The 20,764-nt window shown below is 45.5% G+C and overlaps 1 protein-coding gene across 4 annotated transcripts in view; it reads right to left on the reverse strand.

Moving 5' to 3' along the window:
* The window catches only part of arhgef12a (Rho guanine nucleotide exchange factor (GEF) 12a), a 60,762-nt gene that overhangs the window by 29,295 nt on the left and 10,703 nt on the right, over positions 1-20,764 (reverse strand). For 3 of the 4 annotated variants that reach the window (XM_062521841.1, XM_062521840.1, XM_062521839.1), the window contains exons 2-5: positions 8,274-8,294; positions 6,219-6,313; positions 4,162-4,221; positions 1,384-1,482 (exon numbers count right to left, since the gene is read on the reverse strand). In XM_062521841.1, the coding sequence (XP_062377825.1) occupies positions 1,384-1,482; positions 4,162-4,221; positions 6,219-6,313; positions 8,274-8,294 (275 nt within the window). The remainder of the gene's footprint in view (positions 1-1,383; positions 1,483-4,161; positions 4,222-6,218; positions 6,314-8,273; positions 8,295-20,764) is intronic. The other variant, XM_062521842.1, reaches the window with a different exon arrangement.

The raw sequence follows: 20,764 nt of genomic DNA on the forward strand, positions 1-20,764 counted from the left end.
GGCTTGTTCAGAGCCCATCAGTTCTGCCTCGCTCCAGGAAACCGCGAGACTGGAGGACTGCAGAACACCGCAGAGTGGACGTGCTGCCCCCAAGACGCTGTCTTTAACTCACATTAACTATAACTAAATATAACTATAACTCACTGTAACTCACTGTAACGATAACGCTAATTTTAACTCACTGTAACGATAACTCACTTTAACTCACTGTAACTTTATCGCTAATTTCAACTCACTGTAACGATAACTCACTTTTACTCACTGTAACTATAACTCAATATAACTATAACTCACTGTAACAAAAATTTACTTTAACTCACTATAACTACAATTCATTTAACTCACACAAACTGTACCTTTCACTTTAACATAAGGCACCCTTAACTAATATGCCGATATAATGTAAAAGGAATGTACAGACAGCAGTCAGTAGAAAAAGATCTAAGAATTCCTGTTGCATAGCAGCTCTTTTTGCATTTGGAGTGCTGTTCAAGTGGCAACCAAACCTCATGCCTGGTTGCCAAGATAGCAACCACTTCTAAAAGTTTACATTGAGCCATGCATCAAAATGGTTTTAGAAACGTTGTGCTAGGGTAAAAAAAAACTGCTAAGGGTGCCTACTAACTAGGCTATAAATCACACTAGTGCTCTCTGCAGGCCACTCAGTCATACTTAAACTCACAGTAAATATAGCACAATGTAACTACTGTACAGTGTACATACCACTTTAACTTACTCTAACTATAACTCATACAAACTATAACTCTCACTTTAACTTAACTAACCATAACTCTCACTATTACTCCCTGTAGGCCACTCACTCACACTTAATACTGTAAGTGTGTTCACTAATTCACGGACGGGATAAATGCGGAGACCAAATTCCTTGTATTCGCAAGTATACTTGGCCAGGAAGCCTGGTAGGCTGTAACTTTCGATGTATTTCACAGCAGGGTAATCCACCGAGACTAACCTCTGATAGAGGAGGATAGAGGAAGAAGGGGAAGCCCCAACTATGACCAAAAATATATTTACTCACTTCCATATTTTGCGGTTTTGATAGCATGTTCGTAACCTCTGAATCTCAGAATACCCTACTCACGAAGTACAGCAAGTACTGAACACTGAACTGTTGAACATGCACATTCAAACGTTTAGAGAAGGTCACATTAAGTTCACCTGAAAATGTTAAAATGGATTTTCGGTTCATCCTGAAATTTAAACCAAAGGCCAAATACCTGTGACTTTTAGTGTAGTGTATAGAGTGAAGGCCCTTCATTATGGCTGCTGGGTGCAATTGAAGGGCCTAGAAGGAAAGCGCCCCATAGGAGGGAGAGAGAGAGAGAGAGAGAGAGAGAGAGAGAGAGAGAGAGAGAGACTCACCTTGCTTGACGTGTTGTACAAACACAGGGTTGTCTCCGCTCACAGTCAGCCCGAAGCCGTTCTCATCTTTCTGGATGATGACGCATCTCTGTACAAGCCCTACACCGGACAGACAAGGACAGGGAGTTAGAGGCCTGCATAATGCAAACACACACAGATATACACACACGCGCATACACGCACGCACGCACACATACCAACAGCCATGCAAATACAAACATGGCAGACAAACAGACGAACACACACACAGACACACACACTCGCACGCACAGAGCAAATACTGTGGTTTTGCAGGGCAAAGGTGTTCAGATTTTGCAATCACAACACACAGAAGAGACAATTCAGATGTAATCTATTTGGTAAGGCTCAAGCGTTTATCCTAACCAATTAGAGCTGCAACATTTAATAAATGAATCAATTCGTTATCAAATTAAATCACCAACTTTTTTGGTAATCGGTTATTCGGTTTGTGCCATCTATTAAGGAAAGTATCTAAATCCTCTGATTGTTGCTTCTGAAACTTGAATATGCTAAGCTTTTCTAGCTCCTCTATGACAGTAAATTACATATATTTACCGTGTGGAATACACAAGGCATTTGAGGACATGATACTGAGCTTTGTGAAACAAAGCAACATTTCTTTAAGCATTTTATCAATCAAACAACAAATCGATTAATTGGGAAAATAACCCACAGATTAATCGACTATGACAACAATCATTAGTTGCAGCCCTAATACAACTAACAACTAATACAGCAACACAACAACTACTACCACAACAGCAACAGCATGTGGCTGGGGTGTATGGACACAGGGAAGGGAAAGCTGGTGAAGCGGATACCAAAGTGGAGAGGCGATTTACTCCATTTCCTCTGGATGTAGTCACCGCACGCAAGTTCATTTTATTCAGTATGAGGCGAGCTATACAATGTTCAATCAAAGAGCTTGAAGGAAGAAATGTCAAGTGAATTAAGCAATTCAAAATCTTAACAGACATACACACCCGGAGAAAGACAATCACACACAACGTTATATTCAAAACAGCACAGACGTGCCATCTCAACTCGTCCCTTGTTGATGAGGTCATCATTAGCAGCAGACCCACTGTCGAGCCTGGCCTAGGCAAGGCTATTCCAACTAATATGGGTAAATGGCCAGGACATCTGATATTGACTGGGCATAGCAATGAAAGTAAAGTGACGGCAAAGTTAGCCTTTGCCTCCAGTAGAGTAGCCTGCCATAACTAGCATCCTAGATCCTAATTGTTCATATTCAGTAAGTCTACACCAATGGCTCAGTAGAAACCGCTAAGAACAGTATGGCCAGAGGGTAAAGTTCAGAAACCCGGGGGCCACAGCTCTGAGGAGGCCCCACGGAGCCACAATTAAACACCAGGAGTGATAATGGGAAAGCAGTTAGCCGCCCCCACACACCTTAGCTCATCCGGCTTTGGCCCGATAGTCGGAACACGGCTATTGTGTTCTAGATACGTGGCTTATCTGTGCAAGTCAACTCAAGGTAAGTGTTAACCTTTCTAATAGAAGAAGCTTTTAGCTTTTATAACTTTGATATTCTCTGGCTTGAGTTTTATTGTGAGAATTTTAGGCATTGGTCCATATGTTGGTACACTGATAAATCCCTTAAATCAACAGGTGCTGTACCTGCACATCAAAGATATTCATGTTTTCTCTCGGACAACACTGACCATAGTAACAGCAAGGTGAGCAAACAAATACAGGCTCAGCAGTGCAGGGTGACACACCGTTGAGTTGTCGTCTGTGAACTAAACATCTCCTCATCTCCTCCCATCCCCATTCCCACTGGAGTCTGTCACCCATCCTTAATTTCCTTCTGGATCAATAAAGTATCTTTCTATCCATCTATCTATCCATCTATCCATCTATCTACCTATCTATCTATCTATCGTAATAACACCATGGTTGCATTTCATTGGACATTCTTGTATCCGTCTCTCTTTCATCATTGGCTCAGGGGGCATTCCAGTGTTGTGTATGGAGTCTCCAGACAGGAAGCCACCTTGAGACATCCAACCCGTCCATGACCCGAGCGCTGTCACACAGATGTACTCTCCACTCTAATTGGTGCCTGGGTTTATGTCTGCTTTCTTATTGGAAGTTCAAAATCCCCCCCCCACCCCCTCTTCCTCATTGGCTGAAAGTGTGTACAGAGTCGTTGTGATTAACCCGAGCCCTGCTTGACCTCTCTCATCGGCACTGAACTGATCTATTTGAAAGGAAAGAGGACACCTTTAGCCAGGGTTGAATAAAATGCAGGAAGGGATACGAAGGAAGTGTGGCAATTGAGGAATTGAGGAGAGAGGGATCACTGAGACTCAGAGGGAGGAGGGTACAGGAGCAGAGGCAGCCAGGGAAGAGGACAGAGAAGGCAAATCATGATGGAGGCAGGGCCCACAACAAAAGATGGATGACCACCACATTCACACACACACACACACACACACACACACACACACACACACACACACACACATCAAATATGACATACAACACACACACACCAAACAATAAAGATGGATGAACAATATACACACGTACACAGCTACACACACACACTCACAAAAACAATAAAGATGGAGAACACACACACAAAAAATAAAAAAGGACGAACAAAGACCATGGCACCATGCACAAACAGTCACATATACACACACACACACACACTCTCCTGCGTAGTACACACACCACACACACCACACACACCACACACACACACACGGCAGCAGCAAGTAGGCTTACCACAGGACTCAGGCCGGACTTCCACCACCTCACTGCCTACTTTCCTCTGCAGTTGATCATCTGGCCACACACACGCAACATTGTGCACCCATACCGTAAACACATCACATACACCCAGACGCACAGGGAAAACACACCCACACAGAAAGAGAGATATGGAGAACAAAAAAAGAGAAAGAAAAAAAACTCAGATGAAAAAGGAAGAGCAGAACTTCACCACCAGTGATTATGGATGAATGGTGTGGCTTCAGTTCCCAGAGAAGATCACTCTGGTTTCATGTGCAGACAGTTAGGAGTTAACCAAATATCTATGATGAATGGTGGTAGATGCAGCACTGAAAGATATTAGTTAGAACAGCCACACTATTCAGGGGGGGAAAAAATCATAAAAGACCGAACAGAACACCGGATGGAAAATAAACGTGTTAGTTTGGTTAGAAGTCATGACACGTCATGCAAAAGGCAAAGCTTGGCGAGAAAGCTTCGGGGGGAAAAAGCTTCTCAAAACCAGTGAGATGGCGAAAGTGAGCATGCACTCTCCTGAGTAAGCCCCCATCATCAGGCCTTGGGAGCAGGTTTCCAACGTGACCATGAATGACACCAGTGTCCCACCTAAGGAAAAGGGGCGCTCGGAGCCGGGCGAAAATGCCTTTATATGGCTGGAAAGCATGACTAAGTGCTAGAGAAAACATCGCCTCTTACAGCTTAACGCCAAGTCCATCGGAGAGTGGATCAACAGCAGCCCAGTGGACACACACACACACACACACACACACACACACACACACACACACACTCAAACACACAGAGACAACACACACACACACACACTCTCAAACACACAGAGACAACACACACACACACACACACACACACACACACACACACATACACACACACACACACACACACACACACACACACACACAGGGGCCCTTTCAGAGTGTGGGATTGAGGGAACACAATCCTATTAAAAGACTGGTGACTTCAAGGCTAAACGCTCAACACCTCATACAAGGATAAGTTTCCAGGGATAAAGCACCCTCATTAAGACGCCATTCTCCAATCCTCTCTGTCAAAACTAACAATCAAGTCCACTCTACCTTTCTCTATGCAGGAGGCCATTCTCCAGTTTTACCATACAACACTACCAATCAATCGTCATTTACTCCCTCCCTCTTTCTGTGCAAGAGGCCATTCTCAAATTTAAAGATTGTGAATCAAACCTTTCTACCTCTCTTTATGCAAATAGTCATTCTCCAATTCCCCAGTCAAATCTGTGAATCGAACCTCATTCTTCCTAACGGAGTCACCTGGAAGCAAGATGGCAGCTGACTATACAGCCAATGTGGTTCTACTCTGGCACAGAACCACTAGAACTGGAGAAGGATCGGGTTGGTTCCGGACCAGAACCGGCCCACAACTCGCATTAGTGCAGTCATCAGTTCTGGCCATGCTTGCTTGAGAGCGTTTTTCTGTGCAGTGTGGGTTTAGTACAACCAGGATTCACAGATCATGTGCATGATTGGCCTCCATGCCAGCCAAGTATGAAACATGGGGTGCATGTTTGTCTGTGCTTGGCAGAAACAGGCCCATGATCTTGAGAGTTGTGAGAACATGACTAGTAGTACTGACTGCTCTGAACTGGCCGCCACAGCTTTAAGCAGTCTCTGGATGAAGCCTTATCAGTGCTGTTAAACACAAGAGCCTGAAAAGCTTTGCTGTGCTGCAGTTGAGAGCAGCAGACATATGGAAAACACCAGCAAACTTGCACACAGTGTGCACACACGCGTTAACACACACAGGCATATGCGCACACACACATTTCAAATCACACGTGCCTTTCCTCTGGACAGACAAGCGTGTGTGTGTGTGTGTGTGTGTGTGAGAGAGAGAGAGAGTGAGCACAAGAGTGTGTTGGGACATTTATGGAGGTGTGTCTGTGTATGTTTGCATGAGAACATGAATATGTGCCTGTGTTTTTGAGTGTGTGTGTATGTGTGTGTGTGTGTGTGTGTGTGTGTGTGTGTGTTTAAAAAGAGAGAAATGCTGGTTACCTGTAGGGTCAAACTCATGGGGGGGTGAGAGTGAGCCTTTGTCACTCTTGGGCTTCTTGTCTGGGGGGTGGTCTTTGCTGAGAATACTGCTGCTTCTGCCATGGGGAACACGACACAACAGGTCACACAACAATTAGTGTTTTGTATACCCCAAAAAGGGTGTATACTGTACAGTACAAAACATGCGTCAATGCACAATAAATATGCAAATTTATGATTTACTTGTATAAATATGACATGATTCATAAAAGTGCACATCTGGTAATGTTACACCCTGCCAAGCTACGTACGTAAACAGAGGGCGAGGAAACGCAGCTAAAGTTTTTTTTTACCTTCCTCATCTATGCCCGGTACTTCGAACACTTGTCCGATAGACTAATTAATTTGCGACATAATAGATAATGTAACCGCAGACCGATACAAAAAAAAATCAAGCAAACTTTTCCCCAATCAAGAAAAGACTTGCTAATTTGGCATCACCAAACATAGAGACATACAATTAAGTGGTAGAGGTATGAGCGCTCATTCATTCATCAGAAAGAGACCACTACTCTTGCACAAATATTGTTGGTAGACTGAGCTTTTGTTCAATATAACAAGTCAACCACACATTGATAGAGGCTTTGCCAATGTATAAGCTCATCTATATAGTGTATAGATAGTAAATATTAATTGTGTATAAAAATGTGCATGTTAAATCAATATATAATATAACCGATTATTAAAAATAATGATGAATGAAATTCTAATGGGATTATGGAAAAGATTGACGGCTCTAACCCTCAGCCAATAACATGCCCAGTCAAATAGGACACATGATTCTGATTGGCCAGCCTGGGCTGTGCAAATCATGTGACCATACGGTTGGGACAGTGAAGGGCTTTTCCTTCTAGAATTTGTAACAGCCGCCACTCAATTCATACCAAGAAAAGTACAACCCAGAAATACAGCCTTGTCGTCACCAGGAACTAACTGGGCCGGGCCCAATCCAAACCAGGCCCTGCCTACCGCCCGGGCTACCACAGCAAAGCCCAAAACCACACAGCCTGCATACACACAGGGCTCTGCGGCCTGCAGGGTTCTGCCTGTAGCCTATACAATCACAGCATTCTGCTTGCAGCCTGCACAGACTCGGCTTTCTGCCTGTTGGCTTTACAGATAAAGCTCTCTGCCTGCAGCCTACACAGACACCATGCACTGCCTGTTGGCTATACAACCACAACCTTCTGCCTGCACAAACACCGTGCTCGGCTTGCAGCCTGCTCAGACACCGCTATTCTGCTTATTCCACTTCTGCTCAGCCACAGGCAAGGCCATGCTCATGACCTCAGGTGAATCTAAAAGCAGTTTCTGTCTCTACGCTGACACAGCTTCAATACTGTGTAACCCTGGGCAACATGACTTGTGAGTGAGTGACGACTCAAACTAGCAGAGCTTGTTTGTCCTTTTATAGCCCAGCCCGGCCCAACCTGGACACAGCTGCTCAACACCAGCTGACCGACTAATAACCAATTGTAGATTAGAAAAAGAAAAAAAAAGAAACTAAAGCTACAGGTAGCCTGGGCGTCATCAGAGCAGCTGCTACCAGCTCTGGTCCAGCTCCCTCCCTCTCTCTCTTCCCCTCCACACCCAGACTTCCCAGAACAACAAGCCCAGCTACAGGCTAGCCCAGGTAGGGCGTCAGAGAGCAGCTGTTGCTGCTACCAAACTTTCTCCCACCCCCTTCCCCACCCTTCCCCTCCCCACCCTTCCCTCCCTATCCCGCAGGCTGCCTGCATCGTGAGAGCGGCCTCTGTTCTGCAGGGCATGCTGGGAAGGGCTGGGCTGGGCTGGGCCGGGCGGCGGGAACAGGAGGCCTTTGTGCCACTGCCGTCGCCCAGACTGAGACGCGTCTGTACCCAGGAGCCCCGCGCTGCTCAACTATGACGTGGCAGCGGCCGATTGGCCAGCGGAGTTTCGCCTGCACTACACTGCAAACAGCCACCGGCTGGAAAAAAACTCTGTCAAACACATCAATGACAACATAGAAGACAAACAAATACACCGGTCTCTTACCTGATTGCTTTTTTAGGAAACCTGCAGAGAGAGAGAGAAAGAAAGAGAGAGAGGGTTAAAATTATTCAAGCTTTACACTTTTTGAGTTAACTTTAAAATACATAAACATACAGGAACATATAGATTAATACCCAACATCCAACACCACTACCGTAGGCCTTCCCCCCCCCCCCATCTCCCCACCTCACTAACACTCATCTCCCTCTCAGCAGTAACCGACGTCTAATCTTTAGCCCTAAATCGATCTGCACTGCAAATCTTGGGAGATTACGCTGTAATTGCCATTAAGCGCACGCCCGCTAATCCCTATGTGCACATAACTCTGATGCTGAAGTTTTCATACACAGCATGTCAATCCTGACCCCTTTATTCTGTCCCGCTGGTCACCGGGATGGAGAGGACGACCCCCCGCAGGCCGCTCACAGATTAGAGGTCTGACTCGCCTGTTCGCTTCGTATTCGCCAGCTACGACAGCACTGCCAGCAAGAGGCACCGCAATCTACCAAGAGTCGACCAGATCGTTATAATAACACAGTGTAACCTCGTCCTTTTACCTTAAAATAGTGGCTTCAAGTCCATTTTTGATGCTACTACACTGACTTTCAATATGGAAAAAGGAGTTGTTGTTCTTGTGGTTGTTGTTGTTGTTGTTGTTGTTGCTGTTGTTGTTGCGGATTGGAGCATGGCCCTTTTTCATTGGTTTTAGACAAAGTAGGAACCGTGCTAGTGCTTAAGGTCAAGGGGGAATTCCTACATTGTGTTACTTTAAGGGACTAGTGTCATAGTTCATCCTTGTTGATGCCCCACAAACAGAAAGTGCCATCTTTACTTTCGGTTCACTCCTTGCTTTTGTGTGCTGCTGACCATTCTATTTGTTCATTGCAAAAGCAATGCAGCCTTTGACGTAACTTTAACAACTGCCTAACCTTCTACCTTGACACCGCCTCGTTGGCTGGAGGGAAAAGGTGAGGCCAGAAACAATAACACAATAGCCCCGAAGAAGCACTATGATCAAGCACTAGGAGAATAACCAGGAGACAATTGGCCTCCACTCGCCTTAATTGGCACAGATTTGGCCAAGTGGCTAATGAAGGTTAGTTGCGTCTGTTCTGTTGCTATGGACCTATTCCATGGTGTCCATACATTATCTGCACGACGTCATACCAATGCGTTTACATCAGAGGGCTTTTCTTAAGCCTTGATGAACATCACAGATGCAGCCTACTATTAGCATTTTAATGGGCCGGTGGTTATTTATCATTTAAAGTACAGATAAGAGCTCTTCTTAAGCTAAAGTAGGGATGAAACATCTTGATGCGGTGCTTTCATGAACACATATAGCGACATAAAGACATATAGTAGATATGTCTAGATGTTCAGCAGTCTGAATTTTTCGATTAAAGGTATACTATGCAACGTTTTTCAGTTAATCAATTCGTTCCATACTGTTATATGATTAAATTAGTCATTACCGGTCGAACGGTGTGTTTTTTGGCCGCTCTAGTGGTCTGTAGCGGTAGAACCACACTTGCAACTTCAGGAGACACCGGGCGGGCACCCATGCTCTACTCCAGGAAGTGTCATGTAAAGTCTCATGAAAAGGCACGGCAGACTGACCGATAGAGGAGTTTTGTCAAATATACACGCTAAAGCTGTAGGGGAAGCTCTGCAGAGAAATATGCAAGCATAAAACGAGCGAAAATGAAAAGTGAAAGCGAAACCGGCGATGAAATCACCAATCCTGCATAGTATACCTTTAATGCAAAAAGCAGTGGCCTAATCAGAAGGTAAAAAAAACCGGCCTTGAAATGTCAAATTCAGATGCAACTTCTTGCAATGGGCATCATTTTGTGTTGATAAGAGAAAACGATTTCAGTGTGTTTATGAAACTGCATTCCTTGTTTGTTCCTTGTTTATTTACACACATCATAATCACTGCTTTTATACAAACAAAGACCTCAAAAAGCCTCAGATTAACATCCATAAAGATTTAAGCTGTTTGCACTCAAAGCGTTACTGATGCAATATTAACAAAGATACATGGATTTATAAACTTTTCCAGTAATTTGATGGTACTACTCTGAAATGTAATTACGTGTTCTTAGGTCTCTTGCATCATGGACATTGCAGTACAGGTTCTGTAAACCAGCAAGTTGAGGAGGTTTTCTATTCTGTTAATTTAGTGTGTGAGCTCTCTTAGTGCACAGGGCATACGCCATATTCTCCGTCTAAAATTAAAAGTGCTCTGCAGTGCGGTGTGGTGTGACTTGGTGCATTCACACTCAGCGATGAGACAGGCTGCGACCACACATTATGGGATGGATTCCCGGAAACAGTGAGAGCTCCTGGCTGACATCCCACTTCCTGCGTTACTGTGGAGATGCCCTGGCCAGGAAGGCATTGTGGGGAAACGCCAGGCCTGGGGCCAGAGTGGAATAGATGGAACTAGCTTAGCTTAGCCCATTAGCTCATTAGCTCTGCGCTCCGCATCCTTCCCCACAGTCACCACCTCCAAACTAGGGGATCACAGAGTACCTCACAAATTGCAATACTTGGGCCAAAATAACATTACAATGATGTCACAATAAAGCGATTATCACTGTGATACTCATTACACTGATAGAAAACCATCTGTGATTAATCACAATGTCTTTGGATAGATAGATAGATAGAGATAGATAGAGATAGATAGATATAGTTAGATAGATAGATACTGTAGATAGATAGATAGATAGATACTTTATTGATCCCCAAGTGGAAATTCTAGAACCTGAAGAAGCTTCTTTACCTGAAGAACAAACAAAATACCCCTTTGTGGCCCCGGTCGTGGCGCGACTGGCTGGGGCGCCTGAATGATATTTTCTTGTTCACTGCAAGTTCCCCCCTCATTCATGTGTCACCAGTAGTGACAATACATCAGAATTGTTTGGTCAAATGACTAGAGTTATCGATTTAGAACACCTACATGTTTAAATAAAAATATCTACATTTGCTGCCAGTGTATCAACAAACTATCACAAACATCTGCCAATTCGATATTCAATATTTCATTCCACTCCTACTCCAAAGAAAGACAAGGCCACACTGCCGAGGATGCAGAGAGAGTTCCCAAGGGAAGCCCTGGTCACAAACCCTTCACAGGAAATATAAGCAAATAGCATATTTATTTTTACCTTACAAACAGATTACAAGCCAAAGCTAAGCTAAAAGATCCAATATCAAGAAGTTTCTAATGGCGATTTTACCATGTGAATATCCTACGTGTTCCTGCCAGGTTCATCAAGGACAGGGTTTAACAGTGACTTTTTGGAAACAATTACAATTATGCAGACAGCAATGTCCCACCAGACAGAATAATCAAGTGGCTTTTGCAAGGATTGATCCAAAAAGATAAAGCGGATTTAGATTGGCTGAAATTGGACCTCCGGAACCAACCAGACAGACATTGTAATCAACAGCCTCCTTGCACCATTGCTCTTTGTGTTCTGAAATGTGTTTTTTGGTAGCATTGGGGGAGGGGGGGCACTATTCCAAATCACTGGTGGAACGCTGAGGGAACATGTTATTCCTTCTCGTAATCCACCAACCGCGGAAAAAGAGAACACTGCTATAGCACTACTAACCACAGAATCGATATCTAGCTGTCGTCATCTAGAACTTGCTCAAATACAATTTCCCTCTGACAACAACAACACAACAGCAACGGTACACAGCAGCAGGAGTAAACAAACTCTGATAACTCCATTATCTCCCTGGCCTTCACTGGAGGCAGAGGGAGCGTGTCCGTTCACACAGGGGCCAGCAGGACTCCATCTTTCCTCCCAGTGTTGCTATTTGCAACAAGCCACTATTGCCAAAGCTGATGCAATGTAGCTACTTCATGTAATGTTGGGGATGACACACACATGCACACACACACAGTAGCAGTTTGTTTGTTGATGCAGCAGCGGTTGCTAGGCTGAGACTCAACACACTGCTCCAGCGAGAGGAGCAAGAGGAGCAGAAGAGGAGAAGAGAGGAAAAGAGAGGAGAAGAGAGGAAAAGAGAGGAGAAGAGAGGAAAAGAGAGGAGAGCAGGGAAAAGTGAGGGAAAGGAGAAGCCGGCGGCGGTGCTTTGGGCCATGGCGTCACCGTCACACCCGACCCGTGGCCCAGAAAAGGCACCGTGTGGTTAACCTGACCGGGGAACGCCGTCGAGCCAACCCCCCGAGCCCAGCACCAGCTGGCTTCGGTTCTGGTTCTGGCTGTCACATGGGCCAGATGGGGCCCACCTCCACACCGGACTCCACTGGCAGCCAGGGGGCGACGTGGAATAATCCCGCCGAGTCAAAAGCAGGCGGTGAATGGAGCTTTTATAAGACGACGTCTCGTCTGTAATACACTCCACCGTCAGGGCCAAGACACATACACACACACACACACACACACACACACACACACACACATATTTTGACATACTCTCAGTGAAACAGTGAATGGTATACACAGGGCAGGCACATAGGCATGAGTTTTCCTCTCCCCCTCTTTCTCACACACACACACACACACACACACAGCATATGCAAGAGAGCTGTTATGACAAACTGAAAGTGCAACAGTGAATGGCACCTCTGTGACTTGGGACAGTCCAGGTCTTAGAGGGCCCTAGGAGGAGATTCCGAGCGCTTGCTCCGACCACGAAAAGGACGGAGGAGCTGAAGGTCGTCTCGGCACCGCCATCTCAGAGAGACATCTCGGCGTACGGGAGATTACCACTCTGTACTTTTGGCTTGTTGTGGTTCTGGCTCGTGTTTGGCTCGTAAATCATAAAGCACTGGGGGCTAGTCTTACTTGGTCATTACGGCCACACGACTGGCTCCATATCAAACAAATAATAAAAAAAAGAAAAATGTCCAAAAAGGCAAATCTCCCCCCAAACGCAAAATGTTCCTTTTGGAGATGACTCGTGCTGTTCGACATGTGGTCACTTAGACTCTATCGCTCTCTGGCTCGGAAAGTGACATGATGTGTGTGTGTGTGTGTGTGTGTGTGTGTGTGTGTGTGTGTGTGTGTGTGTACTACTGAGTTAATGAGTATGTGTGTCTGTATGTCCCTCTGTCTCTGTCTGCAAGATTGAGTATGAGTGAGTGTGCTTGTCCGTGTGTGCATGTATGTGTCTGTGTGTGAGTGAGAGAGAGAAGCCGTTAACTGACTGAACGCCGCCTCATCCGCGGCTAGGTTTAACCGGCCATTCCCCGGCTAGGTCAGTGAGGACAAGAGGCGCGATATTCCAAAGCCGCCTCGGTGTAGGCGTAAACATGTAAGAACTGGGTGTGAAGTTGAACAGTGACGTACAACAACATAGGCGTCGAAGTCTCGTGACACTACTGTCATTCTCAAAACAGCGGTGCAGCTCTCTGTCAAGTTCTCTGCTCCTCCGTTTGATATTTCTAGATCTTCTGACTAAGTTTACTCTACTTATCCAAACTGACGACATCACCACTGTCACTAGATATAAAGCAAACATTGATTTTCACTCGGTGCTATTCACTGACCGTAAAAAAGTGTCATTAGTAGCCTATGCAGTATGCACCTGTTCTATACAGTCTGGTATGCACTGTTGTTTGTGGCTAGCTAGACTTGCTAGCTCGATGTGACACAATATTGTAGCGCGGCTCGGATATGCTTGTGTTACGTTCATGCAAGGGGGAAATGTAGCCTACGGCTAAGATGGTTAAGCAGCCTGTTGTCATAAGATACATGACGGTTACGCATTATATAGGTGTACTAGACCAGCTGATGTGTTGTGGGATAAGGGGTTTATGTTACGGGATGCCACCCATGTTGTGGGATATAGCCACGGGGATCTTAAACAGGCCACTTCCATGTAATGTCATTCCTCATATTCATCTGGTAATAAACATTTCCTAACAGAGTAATTCTTGCCTCGTCACAATATCAACTCTCCACTCATTCCGCTTGGACTATGCATTATACCTTTCACTGCCTCACGTCTGCCAGGTTCCAAACTGTCTTCCTAACAGCAGTTACAATCAGTATTTTTGTGATAACAACAAAACAGCTCTGCAAAGTTTAAACCAACGATGCTAATCGCGACTAGCGATTAGCCATTTAAAATGCAGAGCCTACCCTCATAAGGAGACCTCTCCAATTCAGAAAAATGCATTAAACTAAAATTGGACAACGTTGTTATGTTTCTTAAACCTTAGGGTGGGTATGATATAGGCCTAGTCGTATGCTTCAACGAAAAACGTTGTCAATGGTTATTTGAGCAAGCTAGCCAAGGTCTAGCTAATTTATCATGGCTGTAGATAAAGCAGGATGGCTATGTTTTCCCAATATGTTAGCAATTAGCCTAATAAATAAATGCTGAGATGTTTGGCGATTTAATTGACATTTGAAAGAACAGTGTGCTAGATGGACCACAAGGACCAGTGTTAATATGTGAACAGTATGATGATGATCTGACAGCTGTGCTCAGCATACAGTCAGTCAGCTGTTTGCTGATTTTAAGTCTTTCAGCAGTGTGTGCACAACTCTCGTTGTTGACAGCTCCGCCCATGTCTCAGCTAGCCGCCGCATAGCCGCCTCGTGTGCTCACTGCAGTCGCCCCGGCGATATGTGTACCCTCAGGGGAGGACAATTGGCAGCGTAAATCACCTCGGCGATTAGCCGGCTATCAGTGAGTACAATCGGGACTAGCCGGCTAAAAGCCCGTGCATCGCCGGCTATCTGTGCAGTCAGTAAACGGCTAGAGAGAGAGTGTGTGTGTCTGTGTGTGGGGGTTGGGTGCAGGGCTGTGGGACACACAAGCCACAGGAAGTGCTGGAGAAAGGGGGATGGAGGTGGAGGGTAGTTCTGTGTGTGTGTGTGTGTGTGTGTGTGTGTGGTGGGGGGTATTCTGAGGGGGGGCGGGGGGGGGGGGGGGGGGGCTGAATTGAGGTTTTGTGCTTGGCTGGGGGGGACGATGGGGGGTAGGCGTGTGGCGGGGGGACCAAGCTCCACTAAGTGCCAAAAGGGGACACTCACTCGGAGCGGAATACAGTGCTTATCTGTGAGAGGCTGCACAGGGCTCAGCTAGCACATCAGAGGAGGACGCAGCGGATAGGAAGGAGGAGGAGGAGGATGAGGACGAGGAGGAAGGAGAGTAAAAAGAAACAGACTCCATGGCCTGGCATGGACGCCGCGGCAACGCCACGGCAACAGCAAAGCTCAGCGCGACCTGGTGACCCGTGGTTGACAGCTGAGCTGACCTTGGGTATTTATCCCGCTTAAGACCTATTCATTCTCAAATGGGACAAACAAACAAATGGAAACAATGTCCTTAATTCCATGTGATCATCACAAATCCAACCCACCCCCACCCCACGCCCCAACGCTGACAGAGTCTTCATCAGTAAGCAATGTCAGGAAAATCCGCAGTCAGAGGCGCAAAGATATGCCAACTACAGAGACACACATTGATGGAATGCATTCACTTTACACTTTATCCCACAGCATTATAATGTAGAGCCGATATGATGTTTTATCATCAATCGTATGTGCATAATCTGGGGACTGAGTGACCCTATGATCTTGTGTGCTATTTTTTTTCAATTTTGCCTTTCATTAATTTATTCCATACATTAATTATTTTTTCCATGTATCCCTCAAACTTTTTTATTTGAAGTATTGCATTAAAAGGTCTGTGGACACTGCAACTGGGTCAGCTTCAGGCCTTAACTGGACAAATGAGCCGGAGGAGACAGATAACAGTAGGAAGAAAAGCACACATGTGCTGAAGTCTGAGGCAGCACACACACACACACACACACACACACAGCCTCATGTGGGGATCCTTCCTCAGGGTACCAGAGGAGTGTGTGTGCATCAGCTCATATCCAAAAGACCAAGAAAGGACAACACACTCCACTGCAGTCTACTACCTTGACCACAGAGCACTGAACACATGGACTCACACACACACACACAAACAGAGTGAGCGAGCAAGCAAGAGACACAACAGAACCGATCAAATACGTACACAAGAACACACACAATACCCTATGTAGATGACATGTTCACAAATGTATGCACCCCCAGCCCTACACACACACACGGACAGAGAAACAGGCATGTGCCGTGCAGAGACAGACAAAGGCAGCCCCATCAACAAGGTCTGCTTTCCAAAAAAAATGTGATGGAAAAAGTGGTCCTCTCCCCAGCCCCTGCCTGCTTGCACACGCACGCACGCACGCACGCACGCACACACACACAGAGAAGGTGGTGCTGGGTAATACAGGCAGCATAATAGACTAACTGGCTGTGTTTACTTCCACTCTTCAGAGCCCTTTCATCCTCTGCCAGAGAAGGGCAGATTCAAGTAGACTGGCCTACCCCACAGCACACTCAACAGACTAGCCTACCCCACAGCACACTCAACAGGCTAGCCTACGCCACAGAAGACTAGCCTTACCCACAACAGACTGAGACTAGCCTAATCCACAGCAGACTCAGGCATACTAGCGGGGCAGTGGGAGAGGCATGCCCCCCTTTAGGTCACATATAGGCTATAGGCCTATAGGCTATGCCTATGCCTCCACATGATGCCAAAGTCCAGCGTCTCCTTGACGTCAAGCTTCAGACACAATTCCATTAGAGATGAGCTGAGTCTGCACTGCTTCATGATGATTAGCTGCTAAGTGCACAGCTAGCAGTTCCTAAAACACAACATCATCATTGTAATCTTTTCATCAGCAAAATGTCAACATTAGGTAAGGTAAAGAAAGTGAATGAAAACCTATGGCAGTTTATCTGGGGAGTATGCAACCTTGTCTGGCTCAATTTCTGTAATGGAAATCAATTGTGGGACTTCATCATATTACTGACCATAACACATTTTGCATAAACATCATTCCCTACGACAAAGCAACCAAATGAACATGGGGTTTGAGGGAAGAGGCAAACTGCACTGTGTGTGTGTGTGTGTGTGTGTGTGTGTGTGTGTGCGTGCGGAGTTGAACTACTACAGTACACTGCTATTTTGGGATGTGTGCAGTTGTTTTTCCTTTTTTTACGTTGTTGTCATATCTGTATTTGATATATCTTGCTGCTATGACAATTTAATTTTCCTCAGGGCACCGGTACAGTCATCTATCTCTCGATGAGTCAGCCATGAAATCTATGACTCAGCCATACAACAACAGTCCAAGACTGAAAATACACAAAACTTCCTCCTGAACTTTACCTTCACCTAAACTCTTTACTTCCTTTACCATGAAGCCAGATCGCTGCCCATACTTAGCATATGTGCTTTCCTGATAACATTAGCAAAGAAAGCCCAGCCTATTTCTCTTTCAGTCAACTCAAGTGTAGAGTTTGTCGTAAACAGCTGCCTTCATGTTTAATAATTCAGGCTGAAAGCAACCTTTCACTGTCATAAAGCTGCATTAAAGTACAAGAGCAACGTGTTCTGATCATAGACATACATCTATGGCTCTTAACTTCTTATATTGATATTATTCCACTGATGATCGAACGGTGTGTCGTCCATTATCCCTTGCTTATACTGTAGCCAGTACTCTGGTGTCTACCACCTAGAGAACCTGCATGTGGGGTTTAGGGAAATGAATTCTCCCTCATTTACCTGCCATGTAGCCTACTAGACACACACATTCGCATTCCCTGGTATTCTGTGCTGTGGTCAGATAGTGCTGCAATTCTCACAACTATTGTATAGATTTTTTTTGATAGATCTGTTAATGAAAGGCTAAATATTCTCTCTGTGTGAACATTTGATGACCACTGTGTGTGTGTGTGTGTGTGTGTGTGTGTGTGTGTGTGTGTGTGTGTGTGTGTGTGGACACTTGATACCCCTATTTGTGTGAACACTCGATCCCCTGTTTCTGTGTGTGTGTGTGTGAATGTGTGTACACTTGATACCTTGTATACGTGTGTGTGTGTGTGTGTGTGTGTGTGTGTGGACACTGTCACTGTCAGTGGGGGGTCCAGACGCCAGTGTGGACTCTGACACCATTTTATTAATGTGAGTGAGTGAGTCAGACAGACAGACCGACAGAGAGAGAGAGAGATAGGCAGATAGGCAGGCAGACAGACGGGACATGCAGACCGAGCCTCTAAATGTGTCCTGAGGCTCTGTGTCCTCAATCAGGAGCTACAGAAGAGGAGAGAAGAAAGGGAAAAAAAACACTCAGGACATAGGAAATGGGAGCAGAGAGAGAGAGAGAAAGAAAGAAAGAGAGAGGATGGATGGAGATACAGAATGATATATATAAATTGGACATAAAGAAGGAGAAGCAGATAGACAGACAGATAAAGAGGGAGGGTAGACAGAGTGATAAAGGATGGTGAAAGAATGTAGTGAGAAACAAGAGAAGACAGGAGAGAGCGAGAGAATACGAAGAGTGAGAGAGAGAGGAGAGGCAGGAGAGCGAGAGAGAGAGAGAGAGAGAGAGAAAAAGAGCGTGCAATTCCACTACTGTCAGTCAGAACCACCAAAGGAGAGGAAAAACAGTGTAAAAGGAGAGAGTGAGAAGAAGTGACGGAGTGAGAGTTAGATCAAGACCAAGACACAATGGAGGGATGGAAAGAGAAGGAGAGATGGAAAGAGTCGAGGTTAACTGTGATTCAACTGTGTCAGTCAGAGTCAACAGAGAGACTGAGAGAGAGAGAGAGAGAGAGAGAGAGAGAGAGAGAGTGAGTGAGAGAACACTTCCATTTCCACAGTCTACTCAAGGTGGGAATGCGGAGTAGTCATTCTGTGTTGACGATCTGTAAAAAATTAGAATTACTGTGTTGTGGTGGTATTCTCTTCGTCTGGTTAACATGAGCTACATTTGAGTGGCAAGCATGCAATACATACATTATCAAGTTGATAGGAATAGATCCAGTCGATCTTTTAGTTGACCGGTCATACTAAATTTGACAAATGTGCGTCAAATGAGAAAGGAATATAGGGCGGGCCTACATGTGGTCACAGTGACCTCGAACTTCGACCTCAAAAAATCGAATCAGTAAATTGAGTCCTATTGAACATTTGTACCAAATGTGCAGCATGTGCCTTGAGGTGTTCTTGAAATATTGCATTCACAAGACCAGGATGGACAGACATGCAGATGAACGGACAACCCCAAATCATAATGCCTTCAGCTGCGAAGCATACAAGACAATGCATTGTTGTTCTGCCATTCACAAGAGTAAAATTGTTGTATGTCAGGATATGCTAATATGGCAAGACAGGACAGGTGTGATGCAGTCTAGTAGCTAACCAAGACTCTTAAAGGGACACTATGCAATAGTGTAACAAAATGACTGTGCACCAGTGCATTAAACAAGGTCCATAAAGACATGGATGACAGAGTATGCTGTGGATGAACTTGACTGGCCAACACGGAGTCCTGACCTCAACCCAACAGAACACCTTTGGGATGAATTAGAGCAGAAACTGAGACTCAGTCTCCTCGTCCAAAATCAGTGGGTGACCTCACAAATGCTGCACTTCTGTAAGAATGGTCAAACATTCCCATGAACACACTCCTAAACCTCGTGGAAAGCCTTCCCAGAAGAGTTGAAGCTGTTATAGCTGCAAAGAGTGGACTGACGCCATATTAAACCCTATGGATTAAGAATGGGATGTCACTTCAGTTCATATGCGAGTCAAAGCAGGTGACTCAATTCTTTTGGCAAAATAGTATATAACTCTTTGTAGAGTTATATACTCTACAAAGATCATACGACTGAACGCAGCATTATAGCTTACATACTGGCGTAGTGTACCTTTACCACAAGATCATACGACTGAACGCAGCATCATAGCTTACATACTGGCGTAGTGTACCTTTACCACAAGATCATACGACTGAACGCAGCATCATAGCTTACATACTGGCGTAGTGTACCTTTACCACAAGATCATACGACTGAACGCAGCATCATAGTTTACATACTGGCGTAGTGTACCTTTACCACAAGATCATACGACTGAACGCAGCTTCATAGTTTACAAAGAATACCAGCATGCTGCCCAAACAACCACGTTGGGGTAGCTTGGCGCATGTCGGCTTGGTTCGGTGTAAACAAGCAACGCCGTCATAACAATGGGGTTTCTTAATGGCGACAAAACAGGTCAAGGACAGAGGGGAGATCACTGGAGAATCTAAAGAACGACTGGCTGGACATTAAGTGTCCCTCTCCCTCTCCCTCTCCTTCCCTCTCCTCTGGGTGACATCACAGCTTAGTGAAGGGGTAAGAGAGCGTGCAGAGGCCAATGCCTGCTGCCTGCCCGGGGGGAATTCTTCCCTTTCTGCCCCAGTAAACCTGCCCCCCACCCCCTTCCCCCATGTCCACCCAGACATGTGCAGCAGCAAAGCTGGCTGGCTGGGTTCAGTGCTGAGACGGGGGGTGGGGGGTGGGGGGGGGGGGCAGCTCTCCAAGACCGAGTGTGAGTCCCTAGCTCCAGTTGTGAGACCACAGCTCTCAGGCATTGGGTAAACA

The sequence above is a fragment of the Sardina pilchardus genome, chromosome 19, assembly GCF_963854185.1.
Source record: "Sardina pilchardus chromosome 19, fSarPil1.1, whole genome shotgun sequence".
Lineage (NCBI taxonomy): Eukaryota > Metazoa > Chordata > Actinopteri > Clupeiformes > Clupeidae > Sardina > Sardina pilchardus.